At 37.3% G+C, this 19,717-nt stretch overlaps 8 protein-coding genes across 8 annotated transcripts; 5 read left to right on the top strand and 3 right to left on the bottom strand.

Annotated features, from left to right (window-relative positions):
* Window positions 1-1,102: 1,102 nt before the first annotated feature.
* On the top strand, window positions 1,103-1,681 carry BDF20DRAFT_818710 (uncharacterized protein; the record flags this gene model as incomplete). The annotated part of the gene is made up of 2 exons (XM_053077401.1): window positions 1,103-1,320; window positions 1,396-1,681. Coding segments are annotated over 2 exons (504 nt in total), but the record flags the coding sequence as incomplete, so codon positions are not given.
* A 769-nt stretch (window positions 1,682-2,450) lies between these two features.
* BDF20DRAFT_421550 (uncharacterized protein) lies at window positions 2,451-4,128 on the top strand. The gene has a single exon (XM_053075418.1). The coding sequence runs from the start codon at window positions 2,882-2,884 to the stop codon at window positions 3,755-3,757; it is 876 nt and encodes a 291-aa protein (XP_052936924.1). The 5' UTR covers window positions 2,451-2,881; the 3' UTR covers window positions 3,758-4,128.
* Window positions 4,129-5,542: 1,414 nt separating this feature from the next.
* On the bottom strand, window positions 5,543-6,848 carry BDF20DRAFT_420485 (RlpA-like double-psi beta-barrel-protein domain-containing protein-containing protein). The gene is made up of 3 exons (XM_053075417.1): window positions 6,810-6,848; window positions 6,135-6,656; window positions 5,543-6,061 (listed from the first exon to the last, which is right to left on the bottom strand). The coding sequence occupies exons 2-3, from the start codon at window positions 6,576-6,578 to the stop codon at window positions 5,846-5,848; spliced, it is 660 nt and encodes a 219-aa protein (XP_052936923.1). The 5' UTR covers window positions 6,579-6,656; window positions 6,810-6,848; the 3' UTR covers window positions 5,543-5,845.
* A 1,389-nt stretch (window positions 6,849-8,237) lies between these two features.
* BDF20DRAFT_834387 (rRNA processing/ribosome biogenesis-domain-containing protein) lies at window positions 8,238-10,961 on the bottom strand (the record flags this gene model as incomplete). The annotated part of the gene is made up of 7 exons (XM_053078732.1): window positions 8,238-9,492; window positions 9,550-9,677; window positions 9,718-9,805; window positions 9,870-9,996; window positions 10,057-10,330; window positions 10,399-10,560; window positions 10,638-10,961. 7 exons carry the CDS (start codon window positions 10,959-10,961, stop codon window positions 8,238-8,240), a joined length of 2,358 nt encoding a protein of 785 aa, XP_052936922.1.
* Window positions 10,962-12,744: 1,783 nt separating this feature from the next.
* BDF20DRAFT_862738 (PIG-P-domain-containing protein) lies at window positions 12,745-14,065 on the top strand. Its single transcript, XM_053080624.1, has 5 exons — window positions 12,745-13,031; window positions 13,107-13,319; window positions 13,407-13,522; window positions 13,593-13,784; window positions 13,853-14,065. Exons 1-5 carry the CDS (start codon window positions 12,754-12,756, stop codon window positions 13,978-13,980), a joined length of 927 nt encoding a protein of 308 aa, XP_052936921.1. The 5' UTR covers window positions 12,745-12,753; the 3' UTR covers window positions 13,981-14,065.
* A 99-nt stretch (window positions 14,066-14,164) lies between these two features.
* Window positions 14,165-16,154, top strand: BDF20DRAFT_911957 (uncharacterized protein; the record flags this gene model as incomplete). The annotated part of the gene is made up of 7 exons (XM_053083900.1): window positions 14,165-14,267; window positions 14,363-14,738; window positions 14,812-14,982; window positions 15,073-15,193; window positions 15,278-15,514; window positions 15,591-15,737; window positions 15,810-16,154. 7 exons carry the CDS (start codon window positions 14,165-14,167, stop codon window positions 16,152-16,154), a joined length of 1,500 nt encoding a protein of 499 aa, XP_052936920.1.
* Window positions 16,155-16,364: 210 nt separating this feature from the next.
* Window positions 16,365-17,817, top strand: BDF20DRAFT_420197 (FtsJ-like methyltransferase-domain-containing protein). The gene is made up of 6 exons (XM_053075414.1): window positions 16,365-16,550; window positions 16,623-16,780; window positions 16,843-17,033; window positions 17,094-17,146; window positions 17,217-17,524; window positions 17,616-17,817. The coding sequence occupies exons 1-6, from the start codon at window positions 16,518-16,520 to the stop codon at window positions 17,743-17,745; spliced, it is 873 nt and encodes a 290-aa protein (XP_052936919.1). The 5' UTR covers window positions 16,365-16,517; the 3' UTR covers window positions 17,746-17,817.
* A 434-nt stretch (window positions 17,818-18,251) lies between these two features.
* BDF20DRAFT_793673 (SWIRM domain-containing protein) lies at window positions 18,252-19,594 on the bottom strand (the record flags this gene model as incomplete). The annotated part of the gene is made up of 3 exons (XM_053076237.1): window positions 18,252-18,955; window positions 19,022-19,235; window positions 19,313-19,594. Coding segments are annotated over 3 exons (1,200 nt in total), but the record flags the coding sequence as incomplete, so codon positions are not given.
* Window positions 19,595-19,717: the final 123 nt, after the last annotated feature.

Genomic DNA, 19,717 nt, shown 5'->3' with positions numbered 1-19,717 from the left:
GATCAGTCCGCTCTTACTATCCCAACTAACCCTCTAACTTACCTTATTTTAATGAATTTGGGTACATTCTGGTTAATGATAACATAAAATCATTCCACCTGTTGCTTGGTATCGCGAGCAACTACATTTTTAGAGGTTGTATCATTGAGTACTCTACCTTTCTTCTCGCAATATGGTCAGTATTAATAGTCGGAAATAATTAATTACAATGATAATTGCGTCCTTTTACTCCAGAAAAAATCCCCCTCCATCTTGAGCGTATGCTTTTCTATCAACCAACAAAGTTAAATATTGTCTTTCGACAATTATATCCCTTCGTACTGACAATATTCATTAGCCGAAATGTACTAACATCCGTACTTTCTATTAAGGGAGCGTCATTGTTTTGCTTCTCGTCTCCTCAAATAACACCACCTGTAAGTAGTGTATGGACTACGTGATTTTATCATCACCCGCTTGCATATATTTACAGTTAGCGCCAGGTTCCTGAAACGCTGAAGCGAGATTTCTTCCTTTTAATAAAAGAATGTAAAAACCACTATGCAGCTAAGCACAATCACAATATAACCTTACAAGTGAACCTTTCTTGGAGCCAAGGTATTATCCGTCAAATATTGAACTCGTACTTTGCTTTATTTTGTCGTGCATTTGCGCTGAGAGTTTCTTATTATCAGTTTGTTTTATCTCTGCCCAGTTTATATCAGTTCCGTTAGTAATTGGATTAAATATGACGTGGCGATATAACGAAGTGTACCAGCAGCTCGCTAGAAGTAGGAAAAAGCATAAGTAACTTTGGTCAATGCAGTAAAAGTGTCTAAACTGATCACAGTGTTCGATTTGATTGGCTCTAGCTCCGATAAACATAATTTTCGGCCCAAGGAGGAAGCATGTAATTCCCAACGTTGGAATTGCCTTTTTTCAAGTATTCGTCTAAGGCTTACGCAACGACAGCAGTTCATGCCCAAGTATATCACGAGAACTTTTATTCAATTTGAAGATAGAGCCACATATACGAGGTGCAATGCCGATTTCATAGTAGATTTTGCACATCTAGATTAAATGCGCCGATTCTGAACGATTTGTCTTTGCTTGTTGTAGACGTCTAATTGAGCTCATTACAACCACATTAAAGAAAAAGGCTGAGCTCCTAAAAACTGAGACAGTAGTTCAGTTGGGTGAAGGATTTCAATATGTTACAGCTCCCTGGGCGCTTGTATTTATGAAACATGATAATCAAGTGTATAATGAACTCCTGAATAGGAACGTGAAAGAAGGTTATCATCCAAAAGAGCGAACATGGCTTGATTCAATCCGCGTTTGGTAATCATTCGAAAGGAAGTCTTATCAAGAATAAATCATTTCACAATATTAATAGATTATATATTATGTATATAGCAAGGTAGAAACTTTCCACCAAATACGAGCTATCCTAACTGCATTGCATATCAAACCAGGCCCTGAATTAACAAAAAATAGTTTGACAGCAACAGCATCAACGATGGGTGCGGCAGCTAATTCAAATAAAACGCTGCTTGAATCAAGCATACTTCATTGGAAGCAGAATGAGAAATATGGACAGCCTCCAAGTTGCATTTTCGTCATTGATTTATTGGATATTTTAGTGAGCAACAGCAAAGTGATAAATGACAATGAATCTTTGAAGTATTTAAGCTTGAAGTAAGTGTTGAACATACACACTATGGAAAGGGTAATATAAAACTGATCGCTGTGTGTGTAACGTAACAAAAAAAAAAAAAAAGCAACGTAGAACTAGGACACGCTCTTGCAACACTTGTGGAAACTTGCGTCTTCGAGACCACGATTGGTGAGAAAGCTTGGGAGGCGCAACTAGGAGGTGTCACGATGAATCACTCGACAGATCTTTACATTACTGACATTGGGGTGTTGCCCCCAATGCGTGAAGATGCTCTGCCTTACGAGAAGGAAGTGGTTTCAAGATTGCACAATATTTTAGCCTACTATCTTGACCATCTTCGCATGGCTTCCGAGGCTTCTTAGCTTCAGCAATTCGGATCGGTCATTGAAATTTAGTAAACTACTTAACTACACCATTTACAGTTTTTAGCTTCGGTTTAGAGAAAACTGCGATATAACTGGACGGAACGAACCAGGTTTCCGAAAACGATTAAGGTGGAGTCTGAAGACCGAACTATACTAAAATGAAGACGTCTACCTAAATTCGAGCTGGTTCCGTTCTGACGCTAATAGGAAAAGGGACCAAGGATGCTTGTCTTTCTAAATCGAAATGCTGATAGCCATCATCTTTTTTGCTGCATTGACAACGCGGTTCTATAATATCTTACAAGTTTTGCTAAGAAGGATATTTCAGGCACGGACGGCGTCTAATGCTTCTACTGTGTCTGAGACCAATGGATTCTTTATAATCTGATTCTTATACTTTTCTTTAATGTATCTAATCTTCTGTTTAATAAAACTTTTGTACAGGAATAGGGCCAAGAGTTGCAAAGAATGCAAAATACGAAAAAGAGAGGACCTTTTCCCCGTTTAAAAGAACCTTTTCAGTATAATAAGCGAGGAAGTGTTGCTGAAAGACACGTCTTAAGCATTGTAAATCACATTTTTTCGGTTTAGAAATCTGCCTATTTTGTCTAAAAAATCTGGTCCAAAGAAAATCAGGAGTTTGGTCTAAATCTTATCAAAGAAAAAGTTTATTTGTGGGAAGTCAAAAATTTTTCTTTGACACAAGGGCATACTTTATTTGTAGCTCCCCATAAATCTGAAGTTTTTCTGTTGGTATATAAGAAAGATGAAAGCAAGTCTTTCTTCTTTCCCTTTTTCTTACTAATAATATACCCCCTGTAAATAGCCTATTTATTATACTAACAAATACATATTCAAAATGTCCTCAATATCTAACAACAAAGATCTCATCAATTTAGAATCCTTAGATGATTGGCTCGAAAATGACCTTCGTCAATCCGGTATTATCTTGCCCTCTACTACTACTCCTTGCGATCAGAATATCAAGCCGATGCCGTTGCCTTCTCCGCAATCCAAACCCATGACACCGGCCGAGGTTTTGATGGCTTCTCCTCCTATTTCTGAATGTACACCTAATATGGGTCCTGTGCTTGATCTGATAACGTCGCCTTCTCTTAATTTTGAACCTTTGTCTCCTTTGGAGGCATCGAACGCCGGATCTTCTGTAGACACCACAGCCAAACCTTCTGTTATCGATTTGCATCCATTTATCAAAGCCCTCACATTATTAGGAACAATGCAAAACCTAAAAAATAGCAACAGTCTTAACAATCAAGATACCATCAATAGCGCAATCAATAATCACATCATCAGCAACAACATTAATATTCAACAAAGCATCGCTACGTCTACGGCAGCCATTGACACAACTACATCCGCCACTGTAAGTGAAGAGACTGCCATCAATAGTAAAAAAAAACGTGAGAGAGACGAAACATTACCAGATCAGCAAACAGCTCAACAAGATCTAATTGCATTAAAACGCCAAAGAAATACCGATGCAGCCAGAAGATCACGTTTACGTAAAGCTCTAAAGATGGAATCATTGGAAAAAAGAGTTATGGATTTAGAAGCAGAAAACGAACAGTTAAAATTACGTGCTGCAGTTGCTGAAAGCGAGCGCGCCAATATTGAAGCTAAAGAAAAGAGCAGCAGAGTACGAATTTTGGAATTAGAAAGACAGCTCACAACAACCTATAAAGCCTTAGTTCAATACACAACTGCCAAGGCGTAGTCTTCAGTTCCTTCTCGCACTTCATTCTACTTTTTTCTTTTTCAATATAGATATTGTTGTAACTATGTGTTTACTTATCCATATACTGGTCTCTTCTCTTTATCAAAACCCCACAAAAATTACTCAAATCGATAAAACCTTTCCTGAAAACCTTCAAGTAGGTCGAGTAAATTTAAACAAAACTCGACCTTCTTAAAAAACCCTTTCGTTTTTGGAAGAGTGTTGTACCAATTCGCTTCTAAATATTGTCGAGAAAAGTTTTCCTTTTTTCATGGCTTATATTTGTATAGATTTGGTCTTCTACTCGCGCTCTCTCATGGTCAGGTTCTTATTAACTTTTTTTTTCTCGATTTGTATTCTATATAATCTAGGGTTCCTATCTCCAACGTATCTCTTCTGTCACTTTTCATATCAAGGTAATGTACGTAAAAGGCGGTAATTGAAACTATATACATAATTCGGTTATGTTTGTATTAGTTATATCGAATCGAATAAAACACAATTCTTTGTTGAATCAATCTGTTAGACCATTTCGTTTGATGCTTTTTCTTTCTGTCTTCAAATGCCTTTGTTGAAGACAGCTTTTAACCGTGAAAAAAGGGATACAAAGAAAAAATGGAGGAGCATCATCATGTATTTTTGGCCACGACGGCCTTTCTTAGAACAACATAGCATTGCTCGTCTGTTGCTTAGTATAAATTAAACAGCAAGTTATCCTAAAATAACACACATTTGTCCTTTTATGGTATTATGGTTCGCCTACATTCCCGTCATCTGCTGGGCTTTCCTCATGGATTCATACGCATTGTTAGCAGCTGTTCTAGGCGACTTGGTACAGATTACACTAATAGCGTTTAAGCCTAAGAAAGGCTTTTCACCCTACGAGCTTTTAAGTAGTGCAGTTTAACAGAGTGTTCTCAACCCAGACATCACGAACACCTTCCCGATCCAACCCCAAAAAACAAGCAAAGAAGCATGGTTTTTCAGACAATTTCAATATCGTTTGACGCAAATGCCTTCTCGTAGGATGCAGAATATGCTCAAATGATTCAAGAGTGTTCATTGTCATCCTATTAACTCCTTTTGACCGTTTACGTTGTCACTTTTCGTAAATTCGGCATCTTATCCTTATCAATCGACAAGATAGAAGATGCCAAGGCGGTGATAAAAATTGAGAAACTGATAATCTTCCACAACATGATTGGTCTTGTCTCTAGTAAACAGTCGTCGTTGATAAGAGACAGGTTCAAAAATTACCTTTCCATGACGGGAAAGAGTAGAAAAAACCAAAGGAAAAGCGAGGATGGTTGTTATGGTGGTAAGGAAGGGGGGTTGTTTTTTTTTGCGCCTATATTGTTTAATTACTTTAGAGTAACAGTAACCACTGGAAAGTTCTCTTTCATCTTTTGTCCAAAGGTGACGGAGCCTGAAACAGCTTTGGGTATTAGAGAAATACTGGTTCTTAAAAAAATCTGCAACTAAACATTTGCTAGTCAGGAACAATCGTTCTTCGTCTATTTAATTAGCTATTGACATATTTCTTGGCTCCTTGTAGTGATTAGCATTTTACAGCAAAAAGTCCAAAACAATCGCAATAAGCAACACATATAAAAAAGGTTTACAATTTAGCCAAAAGAGATACATCTAGCCTGTTGCCGTATTGTGGAGCCTGAAGTGTTGTTCAGTAATTTTACACGTAATAAGGGGCAAATGTCATCTGATTTTTTGATCTTCCGTTGAAGCTTAAAATCACGTTCTGTCTTTACATTTTGACATTTTCAGCTGTCGCAAAATGCTGATAAGAATTGCACACGATAAAGATATTGCTTGTTTAACAAGACTTACCAGCGAACATTTTACTGCAAACAAACTGATTAATCAATTCCACGGCAATCGAGTTATTGACAAGTGATGAATGAAATGTTTAATTAAATTACAATGTGCAGCGTGGAAAGAGGTTATGAGATCAACTCATGAGATTTATCATTTTACAATAGAGGGGGAAAGGAATGAAAGTGTATTTCCTGCGATGGAAACACTATGGAAAGATGGCAATAACAGTGGATGCAAAAAGGTATATCAGACAATTTAGTAAACATACCAATCGACTTTAAGAATGCCTTTGTCATAGGCACCAATTTTACCGAAAGCAGCGGGGGAGAGATCGATATGGGTTTTGGCACAACTTTCGCAGGCGTCTTTGACAGTAACTGTAACGCTCTTCCCATTGTCTTTGTTAACAACCTTGACCTTTCTGCCACAGTAAGAACTCTTCTTGCTATAAGAACCGTAGAGTTTGCCACTCTGTACGATGATAAAAGTGGTTTCCGTTAATTTTCAGTTTCTACTATCGTTTACATGTTAAATAAAAACTTACGAGAGCAGCAATTAAATCATCGTTGTCATTCCAATCGCCACAAGCGCCCTGGTTGGGAGTGAAGAAAGTGGCTTCACCGCTATAATGTTCTTTGGCCCCAGAAGTTGACGAGTTGCTCTTCTTAGTTGTGGTTTTCTTCTTTGTAGTGGTCTTCTTTTTTGAAGTTGTCTTCTTCTTAGTAGTTTTTTTGGCTGCTGATATATTATTGCAAGAAATTGACTTAATGTAGCGAACAGGAACATATATTTGCGAGTTTCCATTGGAGCCGTAGCTATCAGGTTTATTGTACCAGGAAGCGGTAACAGTGCAATCATTTCCAGAATGATGTGCACCCTTGGCATCTTCCAAGGAATAATTCTTCTTTGCTTTGATCTTAAGGGTTGTAGAGACATCGTTGTGGTTGCTGGAAGTAGTAGGCTTACAACTTTCATTACCTACATCCATCTTTCCACGAATTCTGATATGGTCGTTAGATATTCTGACCTCTGCTTTTTCAATCGATAGCTTGCATGAAGTTTTGGCCTGAACATTAGTGAGCATGGCCAAAAGAGCAAGGACAATACAAGAATGCAGAAATTTCATTTTTTTAAAAATGGTTGAAAAGATGAAGAGAGGTTTAAGCAAGGAATTGAGTAATTCAACCGAAAAAAGAAAGTAATGAAAGCGTAAGTTTACAATTGAAGCATCCGAACATTTACATGGTCCCTTTATATATCTCTCGTTGATGTTGTCCACCAATATATTACACAACGTATATTTGCTGGTTTCCCCGCGCTGAAATCAAAGTCCTTACCTGCAGCAACGCTCAAAGCATCGTTACACCTCATAAAACATGAGCGCACAACTCTGTTTGTGTCGCAGCTCTAACAATGTTACATTCAGTAAAACAAGGGCTCTTTCGCCCCAGGTGAGATGGCGAAGGGGACCCGCAATTTTTCAAAAAAAAAAGGGGGTGGGGGAGCTTTCGAGTTTTGGAAGATTTGGAAATTGAAGGGTTTGTGTGTATTGCTTCGTATGCGCGGTATAAAGTGGACAACGGACTAGACGTACGACCAAAGTTGACAAATTTACAGTAGCTTCAGATATGAAAAGGCATTGCTACAAGTGCGTAAAATGACTGTTCCTCTAAGAAACATCATGAAGATAGGGATCCTTTCTACCTACATTACAAGCAAATACTACATTAGAAGCAAATGTACTTATGTTTGTAAATTTTTTTGCAAATGAATTGAAGCTGCCATGTATATCTTCTTCAACTTTTTGGCGACTTCATTCATGGAAATAATCGTTAGAGGCGGCACTATTGAAGAATTTAGTAATTCTGAAAAAACTCACAATAATACATGCAGTTCCAAATTTACTTCTAGTTTCTGCTGTTACACAGTGATGATATAAAAAAGCATATATTTAACAACATTCGATCCCCAAATGCAGCAATACACTACAACTGCTTTGATATGTAGTGCGGACGAGGTTAGTAGCTTTTTTTTTGTTGAAATCGCGCAAAGTGCCACAAATGGCTTATCCGTTAAAAGACATATGAGTAATGCATATTTTAGATTGGCGGGAGAGCTGTCGTATTGGAAGAATAGTTCTTTGCTGATAAACAAAAGCAATTGTTTAACCTAAAGCTTGCGATGACCATGTATTTACATGAACCATTTATTGTTGCACTTAAGGATACAATGCTCTTAGGGAAGGCATCCGGACGGGGCACCGCCGAGTTTCTCAGTATAATGCATGCTAAAAGTCGACAGTAACAGTCCGTCCGCCGGCTTACTATAAAGTACAGATGTGCTACAATACCCTCGTCAATACTCATCTCGCTCATAATTGTCAGTAAACCCCACTGTGGCTTTTCTAAAGAACCGCCATATGAGTAATCAAGAGATTTGAAGATTCCAAATGAATCAAACAATTGATTTGTCGTTTTAAAATGGATAAGTTTTCGTGATACTTAGTAACTAGAGTTGAAAAACATGCATTCAAAGTAGATTCGAAACGTCATGAAGGAGGCCTGCTTTTTGCGTTTACAGATCAGCAATAATAAATTCTATTTAGAAATACACGGTTTATAGAACTTTAAGGAAAAGTTTCGTACATTTATTCGTCATCTTCATCAGTGTCTGGATCAGTCATATCAATAACGGGCATTTCCATATCAAGATCCATATCCATATCGTTATCTATCACCGCAGATAAAGAAAGCGGATTCTCGACCTTTGTGTCCTCCTCAACGTTTTTGTGCTCAAGGACGACGGATACATTTTCTACCTCGGTTGGTTTTTCTATTTCTTTATCTACTGTCTCATTTTCAAAAGCTTCTTTTTCTACGGATATATCAGTCGTATGAGTTATGCTCACAATTTGATCAAGTTGTTTTTTAGTTTGATTTTCTTTCGTCGTCGCAATAGGTTCTCCAACATTTTCTTGTCCGCTTGGAACAGGAATAACAACTACAGGCTTCAACTTCAGCGTCGGTTTGTCCTCCGTAACATTTTTTACTTCTTCGGTTGGTCTTGCCATTTTCTCTTCAACAACCAGTTCCACATCATCCATTGATTTCTCTCTACGGCTGCTTGTCACATCCGAAGACCTTTCAACGTCAACTTCAGTACCCACTTCTTGTGTTGTAACAACGACTGTGGGTGGTGCGCTTTTTGGTACTGGACGTTGAACAGGCGGTAATCTTGCGTGCATAACCAAATCACACATGGCTAGCCCTTTCTTACAAATAGTTTGTAAATAATGAGATGACTCGTTTAAGCCACTTGCAAACAAACGAGAAGCGTGAGGTAAGATACTGGCTTGTGTTTCAATTGGATGCATGACAGATTTCAGCAGACAATTATAGAGCTCTGCTTTGACTAGCATGCATTCTTCTGTCGTCATATTGAAGGGCTGAATCAACTGAATGAGTCGATTTAGAACAGTGCCATCTATTGAGGCTCTGCTGCCATTCTCCATAGAGAAGCCGTAAATATCGTAAAGGCTGGCTAATGCTTCGAGAGCGGCAATTTGCACATCAGTAGAGGCGGCTGACATGAGTTTCGTGCTGGTGGACAACGCATCCGAATTGGTGACTTCTGTGCGTCGCTTTTTATGCGATTTTTTTTGCTGGTTCGTATTGAAAGTAATGCCTGTTACTTTGTGTTGAACAATGGAGAGGTCATCTAAAATAGCAGTGATCAGAGGCTTGTGAATGTTTTCAGCGAAAGCATAACCACATTTTTCCAAGCATAATGAGACTAATCTATAAATGGATATTTTCAAGGCGCGTTTGTGCTTGTATTCTGACAGTAAGCGATGTAGTATCCTTGAAAAAAGTTTACTATATCGAACCATATCTTGTCCTGAGCTGAAGATAACATATGAGTCGCTGGTATATCTATATCATATACATGCATACACTTACCAATAAAGTAAGCTCGCAAACAGCTTGCTCGTGCTTAAATGAATACTGGGGAGGCACATGTTCAATGTAAAAAACTCACTCTTGTCCTTAAATTCCCGCATCTGTTGCAATAAGCAGACTGTTAGCGACTAATATAGTCGTTTTAGCTATAATAAAGTGCAGCTTTACCAATGATCCTTCATATACACTATAAATTCGGCAAATCAAATCAACAAGTTGAGTAATTGGAACGCCTACAGGAATACTAGTTGGCAAACTAGATGCAATAAAAAGTGTTAGTCATCTTTAAGAAGATCTAATCATACAGAACAATAGCCTACGTTAAGAAAGTGCTTATGCAATTTTGTAATAGTTGAACACGCTTCATTAACACAGGAAAAGCTGTAATATAATCTTTCGGAACAGCTGAAAAGGGATACGATTCTGGTAATTGTGTGTCCTGAGTTTCTATAAAATACAATATGTCAGCCTATGCATTTAAGAATTAAAGTATGCTAAAATTGTTACCTTCATCGATCGTATCAAAGAGTCTGTTTAAACAATCATGTACAGAACCAACCAATCGACTGATACTATCCTTCCATTGTTCTGCCATAACTGATTTGCCGCCTGCATTGTATAATGAGGCTAAACACTCGTTGACTTTTGAGAGCGTTGCCTCATCTAAATCCTTATTTCCATCCAAACAGGATAAACATAGCTGTAGACATTGATCTGAGATGTGTCGAGCGTTCGCTGGGAAATGTTTGACATTACTAGTTAGAGCAGAAAGAACGGTAGGCTATGATAACGCAACAATTATCTATAATTAGGCTAAGCGGTACTATGATTCATGCATATATAACCTACCAAAAGTTCCTGCTTTCGAGCGAGTTGGAGTAGTAACTGATTGTAGCGTTGCATATTCGGTGTTGCTACTTCTCTTTGCAGCTCTGGTTTCTCTGCAGTATATTCGAACATGAACGACAATGTTTCTATAGATTCTCGGTGTATCATAACTGGCTCTGCTTTCTATATTGAACATGACAATATTAAAGAAAAACTCTAGCCTGTATTTCTTATTGTTCATCAGACTTTTATCCTCTTACAGCAAGAAGTCCCAAGAGTTGTGCTGCCCAAGCTTTGGCGTTGTTTATCAATAAATAATGAGAATTTTCACAAGAGACTCGTATCAAGCAAATTGCACACCAACGTGCTGTGACATTCTTTGATTGCAAGAGAGCATTCAAACGAACTGTCCACTTCCTATACATGTTTGCCACATCTTCTGAGGTGTCAAGATTATCATTAAGTAGTCGATGACTGATAATAACATCCAATATGAAGGATAAGCTTTGGTGAGCGACATTTTCATTCGCTAAGTAATGTGTGATTATGTTACTGAGAAGTTCTGGGCTATTGGAGTTTAACATTATAGGTAGGTGAGCTTTACTTTTTCCACCAACTCACGTTTTAATTAGATGATAGCCATTTTGCATTAAGACAAGCCACAATCTAAGAATAAAGTCACAGCAGGCAGGCCAGACAGATTTGGACATTAGGCGTGTCAAGTTTTGGCATGTTTAAAAGATATCATTCCAGTGTGTACATGATTTTATAAACTGTTTAAGCTTTGTCAGTTTTACATCATTTATTAATTGATTTGATATGGCTATAAAAAGTGTTATTGGGTTTAGCAATGTACTGTGGATGAGTTCTTGAGTTTAATTGTAGAAATTTGCGAAATTGTGGTAGATTTTATTTGAGATGAAAAAACTGTTTGTTTTCTTTTTCCATTGCTTGATAAATTTCATCTACGAAAAATAGAAAAGAGGAAAGCAAGGCAAGAAAAAAGATATAATTCATATATAACATGTGATTTACATGGAGTTTGAAGAGGGGTTGGTAGAGAAAATAGATGATGGTTATCTGAATATTGAATTCCGTGGTAATTCTAAGTTGTTTAATTCTTGTGATATAGCTATTGAACACCTTCTGTAAGTAAAAGAGTGTTTCAACGTTATATTCTATTGTTTGACTGGAGTCTCGAACTCTTCTAAACATAAGTGTCCGTATGAAATTCTTGCTTGAAATGTTGAAGTTTTCTACGAGGCATCCTACGCGGCAATTTTTGGGGATCGAATATTAATCGATCAGCACGTACTTTAACCTTGAAAAGTAGTTTTGGTAGAGCCTGCGTGAAAGCAATGAGTGAACAAAGAAGAATGAAAAGCACGGCGAAAGAGCGCATCAGATATATTTTCGACCGATCTAAGTAGGCATTGGAAGATGAGGGAGGGTTTTTATCTTGCAATGACAAATATTTTAATCTGTACTGTGGAAAATATGATAGAAACCCAAATTTTGCTGATTACTGAATTGTTTTTACAAGCAGTTTTTAGTAACGTTGACTATCAATAAGACAAATCGAGATTTATAGCATTTCTAGTCGTTCTCAAAAGGAACAGCCCATTCCTTTTCCCATTTGCTGGTCCTCACAGTTTAGCTAAAGGATCTGAAGATACGAGAGTAAGATTCCAGTAATAAGAGACCACTGTGTTCAATGAAGAATGCTTAACCGCCTAATATAAAAAAAAAAACTGAAATTGCATAAAACAAACAGCTTTGTAAAATGCTATTTATCTTTTATGTCTTACGGAATGAAATGGGTCATTGTCCCTAATGTTTGCAATATTAAATATGTTGCAGTGTTGATGTGTTTACTTTTATATCATCATAAAAAGAACCATACTATACTTTGTTTTTCACAATACAGTTGTTACAAGCAAGCTTTCGACAGTCATTAAGCAATTAATGCTATTTAAAGAAAAATCTATTTTGTCAGTTGTATTCATTCCTTGCAACCGCGAAGATACTCATGATCGTTCGAAAACGTATGCCCGCCACGTCCAAATGAAATGATTTTTAATTGTTCTTTTAAGTTGAGTTGATTAAACTAAGCTTTGAAAAGTAATGATTGGCGCAAAAAGACATGATAGTTCATGATTGCACTTCGTCTCTAAATGAAGAACTGCAGCGACACTTTTGACCATATCAGTTGATAAGCCTCTTTTACCCTTATTGTTGGGATATAAAAACCACGTTGATGAACGTGGTCGCTTCAAAGAATTGTAAAGTAGGCTGAAGGTGAGCATTCAAGCAAGTCACCATAACCACTATAACATTTAAATAGTGGGGTATTCCTCCTCCGCTTTCTCTTTCTCAATGGAAGCAGATACACATACGAATAAGAATAAAGAAGCCGAAAACCAACGGCGCAAACCTTCGCCTTCCGTCCATCGATCCCTATCCAAAAATACTACCGTGTCCATTTCGCGTTCAACACCTTCATTGCCCGATCTAGTCAATCATGCATTGTCGTCAGCAACTGTTGGACTGTCAAACAAAGATTTACATTTATCGATGAGACGAGGGCTTAGTGTTCAGCATACTCAAGAACTGGCTTCTCCACCATCAATAGAGGAACAACCTAGAAAAAATGTGTAAGAGCAACCTGTAGCCGATTTGCAATGGCTTGGCAAAATCGCCTTACTTAAGTTCGACTTTATGGTTAATAGTTTAAGAAAACGGAGACATTCGTTCACTACTTTTCTAAATTTAAAGCTTGTCAAAAGAGCTTTACCGGACGAAGATCTTATTGAGGGCAGCAGGACAATCCTACCAACTGTAGCAGATTTTCAAATAGATTTGTCGAGTAAATTAACCATGAGTGGAAGACCGCCAAAAACACATACAGGCAAGAAGGGACACAGACCACGATCTTACTCAGAGTAAGCTTGATCTTTGAGCCTTTTATACATAACAATGATCACAAATGTATGCTTATCGTCAATTTTTCCATACATGTCATTTAAAAGAATCACCTATAATATACCGCACGTAGAAAGAGCGCCACCTGTGGCTATCACGAACAAAATGCCAGCATACGAATACTATGGATTTGCTATGTATCTAGCATCATTTGTGGCATTTTGTAAGTATTTTTCAATATTGCAAACCACTCCCGCTTGTAATTAATAATCTTGACTCGCATTGCTTTTAAGCTATATATATCATTTGGGCTTATGTTCCTGATGAAATATTGCATAGTCTAGGAATCACGTATTATCCTAACCGATACTGGGCCTTAGCTGTACCGATTTGGTTAATGACACTTGTGTGGTTCATTTTCTTTTCTTTCGTGACCATTAACTTAATGAATACAAAACCTTTTAATTCTTTGAATTGTATAACAGGTAGAAAGAAAATGATAAAAGTTTTCAAGTCGAGAATATTAAGCTAATAATCTGCTAAATATACACAGATGAGCATGCTAATCTAGCGCTTATGGATAATGAACTAATCTCGAACCGACCGTCTGATTGGATACCAGAACTTCACGATATACCTATCAACCTTGTGAATAAGCTATTATATCAACAAGAGGAATAATCATCTGTTTTGCAGCACTGGAAAATTGAAAAGCAGTATGGGTGTAGCATTTTCACAAAAAATAAAATAAAAATCCAAATCACACTTTTTTCTTAAATTTCCAATTTTTGTACTGTCTTGCCGTTTATTTATAACTAAAAAAAAAAAGACCTGATTGATCGATCCAACAATTTCTTTGATCAGCATGGCCAGAAAGAAAGGAAGCGGAAAAAAGAAGAACAGTGGTGAAAAGAAGAAAAACCCTATTGACTTTTCTTCGGATGATCTAAGTGATGAATATGACAGAGGTGGGAAGGGCTTGCCCACAAACAGAATATTAACAAAAATGCTAAAAGAAAAGGAAATTGCAAGAACTAATGTGAATTGGAACCGTTTTTAATAGACTACAGACCGCCTCCTCAGAAGGCTTTCAATAGGAAGAAAGATAAAGGAAAACAACCGACTAATCGTGGAGCTTCAATAAAAGGCAAAGGCATGAAGCGTAAATATGAAGAGGACGAAGAAGCAGGTTACAAATCTTCCAAGACAGCACGTAAATATCAAGAAGGAAAGAGATTGGATGAAGAAGAGGATTATATTCCCTTGGACGGACCTAGTACCTCAACTGCTTTGTCCACCACTACAAATCAAGAAGTTAAAAATCTCGAAGAACCGAAGCTGTTCGTATTCTTCTGCTATCCTTGGATGGCCTCTCTACTGGATGAACCTACCCGCAACAAACTATTCGGTAGAGACTGCAGTTTGCATGCTGCAGATTGGTAATTAAAATTCGGACATAGCATTAATTTCAACTCTTTCTTTGACATTATTTTCTATTTTTGTTGTTATTAGGTTTCATGAAGAAGTCAAATCCTTAGTTCAATATCTTACACCGACACCCGTCGAAATCAAATTAAGAGAATACTTGGTACACAGAGTCAAAATTGCATTACAAAGACGATGGAACACAGCGCGCATATCAGTATTTGGAAGCTTTTCCACTGGTATGTACTTACCAAACAGGTTAGGTTTAATTGATTTCATCAGACCTCAATTTTTATTCTACAGGGACTAATTTTTTTTATTTTTTTTTGTGTTCCTTGACTTCAAAAGTGATATCGATTTGGTTGTTCAATTCGACCCTGAGGTTGGTGCTGTAAAGCAGTGGGCAGTAGCAGATGCATTGAAAAAGGCGAAAATTTGCTCTCACACAGAAGTTATTTCAAGAGCAAAAGTAAGCAATTACTAAAACCTGATAGAGCAGGATAAATTCTACATGTTAAACTTACTCTTTTCTCCTTGTTCTTCATTTCCTCAGGTGCCAGTGATAAAGCTTAGGGATCTAATGACAGATATAAAAGTTGATATAGTCATTAACGCACCTTCCGGATTAGAAAGTTCACGCAAAATTATAGCAATGCTAAGAAGCCAGCCTGCATTAAAACCTCTCTCCTTGATAATTAAACACTATCTAGCTTTACGTCAATTGAACGAAGTATTCACTGGCGGTTTAGGTGGTTATGCTATCATCTGCTTGGTCTATAGCTTTTTACAAGTAAATAAAAAGGGAAAAGGGAAAGCTTATTGGGATTTCAGTTATTTAACATTACTCTACTTTCCATTTCTAATAGAGGCATCCTTTGGTTGGTTCTGGTGCCATTGATCCTATGGAAAATCTGAGTGTTTTACTGATTCAGTTTTTCGAACTGTATGGCTCGAAATTTAACTTAGACAAAGTTGGCATTGATGTTCGTAGAGAAGGATCTTATTTTGAGAGGGTAAGTTAAATAAGGTTCAATTTAGTTGAATATACACAAGCATCTTACAACTTTATCCTTTTATTATTTCAGTATAACAATCAGTCGCATTCCTATTTTGCTATCCGCGATCCCAACGACATTGATAACGATCTTGGTATTAAGTCACATAAAACGGAAAAAGTTGTTGAAGCCTTCCAGTTTGCTTTTACCGCACTTACAAGCAAGATGTTTGCTTTTGAGGAGGAACTGTCGCGGAATAACTACAGACAGTTGAAGGAGAGAACCTTAAGTAATCCGATGGATGCATCAATTTTAAGTAGGATTCTGTGTATTCCACCGGACTTCCTCAAACATCGCGATTTATCGAAGGAAGTTTATGACCAAAAGCGTTGGAAGGGACAAAAGGAAGCCGAAAGTTTTGATTTCGATGCATGAGAGCCTCCACGAATAATATAGCTTGTTAATTGCACAAAAATTGAAAAAACTATTGCTCCTAAAAATGTATATATTTAGTATGCGCATTGTAAAGCAAGCGTTTAATTTACACTAAGACCTACTACTCGCATAACCTGCATTTTCAGGACTTATGCATAAATAAATATACTCTCCACTGCTCACAAGGAAATCGTTGACCATACTTATCAAAAGATTAAACTGGAGGAAAAATCTGCGGTTGATTGTAGCAGTTTACAAAAATGTAGGCTCAGTGATTTTGAGGTCCGGTACAAAAATCAATAGCGATCTCAAAAGTAGATCTTTGTCATTTTCGAAACATCTGAACTCAACAGAAGAACCACGATGGGTAAATCGTCAAAGGACAAAAGAGATGTGGTATGTGCAAATAGTTTTCTATGGTACGAAAGTTCGTAGGCTAAATATTCATGAACTTGTTCTCGCTAAAAGTATTACCGACTGGCAAAAGAAGAAGGTTGGCGTGCAAGAAGTGCTTTTAAGTTATTGCAACTTGATGAAGAATTCAACTTTTTAAAAGGTGTGCAACGAGCAGTTGATCTGTGTGCTGCACCTGGTAGCTGGTCCCAAGTGCTTTCAAAGCGTTTAAAGTAATGAGGGAAGAAATCTCAAATGTCTTTAAATGATCGGAAGTGCTAACAATCTCCCATAGTGAAAACCATAAAGAAACTCCAGAGATGCCAGAACCTAAAATTGTAGCTGTTGATTTGCAAGCCATGGCACCGTTGGAAGGCGTTATTCAATTGCAAGGCGATATTACCAAGAAATCAACAGCAGAACAAATCATCTCTTATTTTGATGGTAGTAAAGCAGATATAGTGATATGTGATGGTGCGCCTGATGGTAAGAGAAAAAATAAAACACTTGTTACCCTTAGGAAAGGAATTAACCTTGATATATAAGTGACGGGCCTTCATGATATGGATGAATACATTCAAGCGCAACTATTACTAGCTGTATGTATCAAATTGAAAAAAAAATTGTTAATTAGAGAGAAAATTTGTATTTATTCCAAAGGCTTTGTAGGCTCTCAACATTACAACCCACGTACTTCGCCCAGGAGGCACCTTTGTTGCTAAAATATTTCGTGGCAAAGATATAACATTACTATATAGTCAGCTCAAAATCTTTTTCCCTACCGTTACCTGCAGCAAACCTAGAAGCTCCCGTAATTCTAGCATCGAGTCCTTCATTGTTTGCCAGAATTATCAGCCGCCTGAGAACTACACACCCACAATGGCTAACCCTTTATTAGACTTTCAATATGATGAAGTAAATCAATTGACTGGCCCTAATAGGACTATTGTACCTTTTATTGCATGTGGCGATTTGAAGTAAGTCTTCTTTTTTCTTTTTTGTTTTCTTTCACGAGGATCAATGTGGTAAAATTAGCTGATTTTTTTTTTTTTTTTTTTACGCCTTTAGTGGCTACGATGCAGATAGAACGTATCCTTTACAAGACTCTTACAAACAATTAGATCCTTTGCAACCACCCATTACAGCTCCCTACAAGACAGCAATTGAATTGAAGAGGAACAACTTCTATAATAAATAGTGTTTGTTTTTCGGTTTTTTTGTTTAGAAAAAAAATTTGAGCTTTTTGATTTTACTTGTTATCTTAAGAGTATTATTAGTGTATGGAATATTTGAGAGTATGATGTTTATATATGATAGTTTAGAACATTCTAAGAATAGATTTTAATGTCGTGCATCAGTGATTTCTTGTTGTGATGCGGTAAGAACTGAAGGTGATTGCTGTGATTGTGATTGTCGTTGCTGGTAGTGTAGTATCAAAGCTTGTTGCCTTTGTACATATTGCACAGGGTATCTTTGTCTTAATTGGTCTTGAAATTGCGCTTCTTGAGGTGTTAGTTGCTCATGAGGTAAACGTATGACAGCATTAGGAGGCAAAGGATCCTCTTTAATGCCTTGCTGCTGCAATTGTTGTAACTGTTGGCGGTGTTGTTCTTCCAAGAGTTTATTCTGTCTGTATTGAAACATTCGTAAATACATCTGATCCGTTTTCTGACGTAAGATTCCGTGAGCCTGTCGTGTCAAAAATCTTTCTCTTTCAAGTTGTCGTCGTTGGTCGGCAAGGAAGCTTTCGATTTCTTCATATTGGGAAATTCTTGATTTAAATTGTTCCATTTTGGTTTTGATGAGATGATATTTTGTTTCCAATAGATCAACTTCGTTCTTTTCTTTCATCTCTTCATCCGTTACTTTCTTTTCAGCAATAGTGGCAGTCATTTTTTCGTTGTTATGTTCGTCGTCGTTCAAAGAGGAAACTGCGACTTTAGGATTCACATTGGCAGCTAAGAATGCCACTACCGACATGATAGGATTCTCTACATCATCCTTTTTATTAAAATCCAATAATCCCAGTTCTCTTATTTTGCTATCCACGCGTGGATCAACCAAAGGCAACTTCAGGAAGTGCAAAACACATTCGTCTTTTGTTTTGGTGGCCACATGTTGAGCTACTTTTTCCCAATCTGTAAACATTTCCAGGCCTTCCAACAACAGCATTTCTTCTTGTTCAGTCCAGTTCTTCTTTTCCACAAATTTTCGCTCTTTTTCTTCTAAACCTTTCTTTTTGTAATCCTCTTCCGCAGTATGACTTATCAATTTCTTACTACCATAGCATGATGAGCAAACAAATCTCTCTGTATTTTTAAATTGGTAACTTTCTCTCAATGAGATTTGACATTGACATGATTCACATTTTCCCATTTGTTTCTTTTCCTCATATATCTTTGCTGCTGCTTCATAGATATCTTCACGTAAATCCAGGTTTAAGTCTAGCATGTATGATTTAGTGTTCTTCTTACTGTCTACTGTCCTAGGAGTCGTGATCTTATTGTCGGTAGGAGATGCAGCAAAGCTCTTAGTAAGCTGCGGCGGATTATAGACATTTTCCTTCCCATCATCAATACTATCGTCTACACTGACTGGTTTATGAAGAGCTGCTGGTAGTTCTGCTACTACTTTCAATTGCCCTTCAAATGGTGGACCAATAATGGTCGGTTTTGCTGCTGGATCCATCTATTCCATAACAATAGAAAAAATAGTTATTTTCCCTAACTCTAACCCAAACAATTAAGCAAGCTCAAAAGATATACCTGATAATTGATTAGACCCCATTGTTCCAGAAATGCATGTACACGTATAATAGCGCATACATCTCCTGTCATATTTCTCCTACAAGCTGTTACTGTCAGATACTCCATAGGATTTAATCGATATGTATTCACCATAAAGTCTCGAATTTCTTTATATACTGTAGGTATTTTTGATTTATTCTTGTTGTTGAAGAATTCTGGCAATCCACGTTTCTCAATAGGGTGTATCGAAGATAAGTCAAACCATGCTGCATATGAAGGAATAATTATTTCATACTGTTGGACAGGCATGTACTTTTTAGCAGCTTCAACCTGTTGTTCTTCTAAGCTTGGCTTCTTTACTTTTTTGGCGTTATCGGCTGCACTTTCTTCGGTTTCTCCATCCATTTCATCATCGAAACCGTC

Source organism: Mycotypha africana (genome assembly GCF_025528875.1).
Source record: "Mycotypha africana strain NRRL 2978 chromosome Unknown BDF20scaffold_4, whole genome shotgun sequence".
Classification (NCBI taxonomy): Eukaryota; Fungi; Mucoromycota; class Mucoromycetes; order Mucorales; family Mycotyphaceae; genus Mycotypha; species Mycotypha africana.
The sequence above is the reverse complement of the archived record's forward strand: the minus strand, read 5'-3'. Positions and strand labels throughout refer to the sequence as shown.

Coding starts and splice junctions, on each gene's coding strand:
- BDF20DRAFT_420485 (XM_053075417.1), bottom strand. CDS start 6,578: ATGGATGTAGGTAATGAAAGTTGTAAGCCTACTACTTCCAGCAACCAC. Junction 6,062..6,134: donor ATGATTTAATTGCTGCTCTC/GTAAGTTTTTAT, acceptor ATCATCGTACAG/AGTGGCAAACTCTACGGTTC.
- BDF20DRAFT_420197 (XM_053075414.1), top strand. CDS start 16,518: ATGGGTAAATCGTCAAAGGACAAAAGAGATGTG. Junction 17,034..17,093: donor ATGTGATGGTGCGCCTGATG/GTAAGAGAAAAA, acceptor TTGATATATAAG/TGACGGGCCTTCATGATATG. Junction 17,525..17,615: donor ATTGCATGTGGCGATTTGAA/GTAAGTCTTCTT, acceptor TTACGCCTTTAG/TGGCTACGATGCAGATAGAA.
- BDF20DRAFT_421550 (XM_053075418.1), top strand. CDS start 2,882: ATGTCCTCAATATCTAACAACAAAGATCTCATCAATTTAGAATCCTTA.
- BDF20DRAFT_862738 (XM_053080624.1), top strand. CDS start 12,754: ATGGAAGCAGATACACATACGAATAAGAATAAAGAAGCCGAAAACCAA. Junction 13,032..13,106: donor GAACAACCTAGAAAAAATGT/GTAAGAGCAACC, acceptor TATGGTTAATAG/TTTAAGAAAACGGAGACATT. Junction 13,785..13,852: donor TTCTTTGAATTGTATAACAG/GTAGAAAGAAAA, acceptor AAATATACACAG/ATGAGCATGCTAATCTAGCG.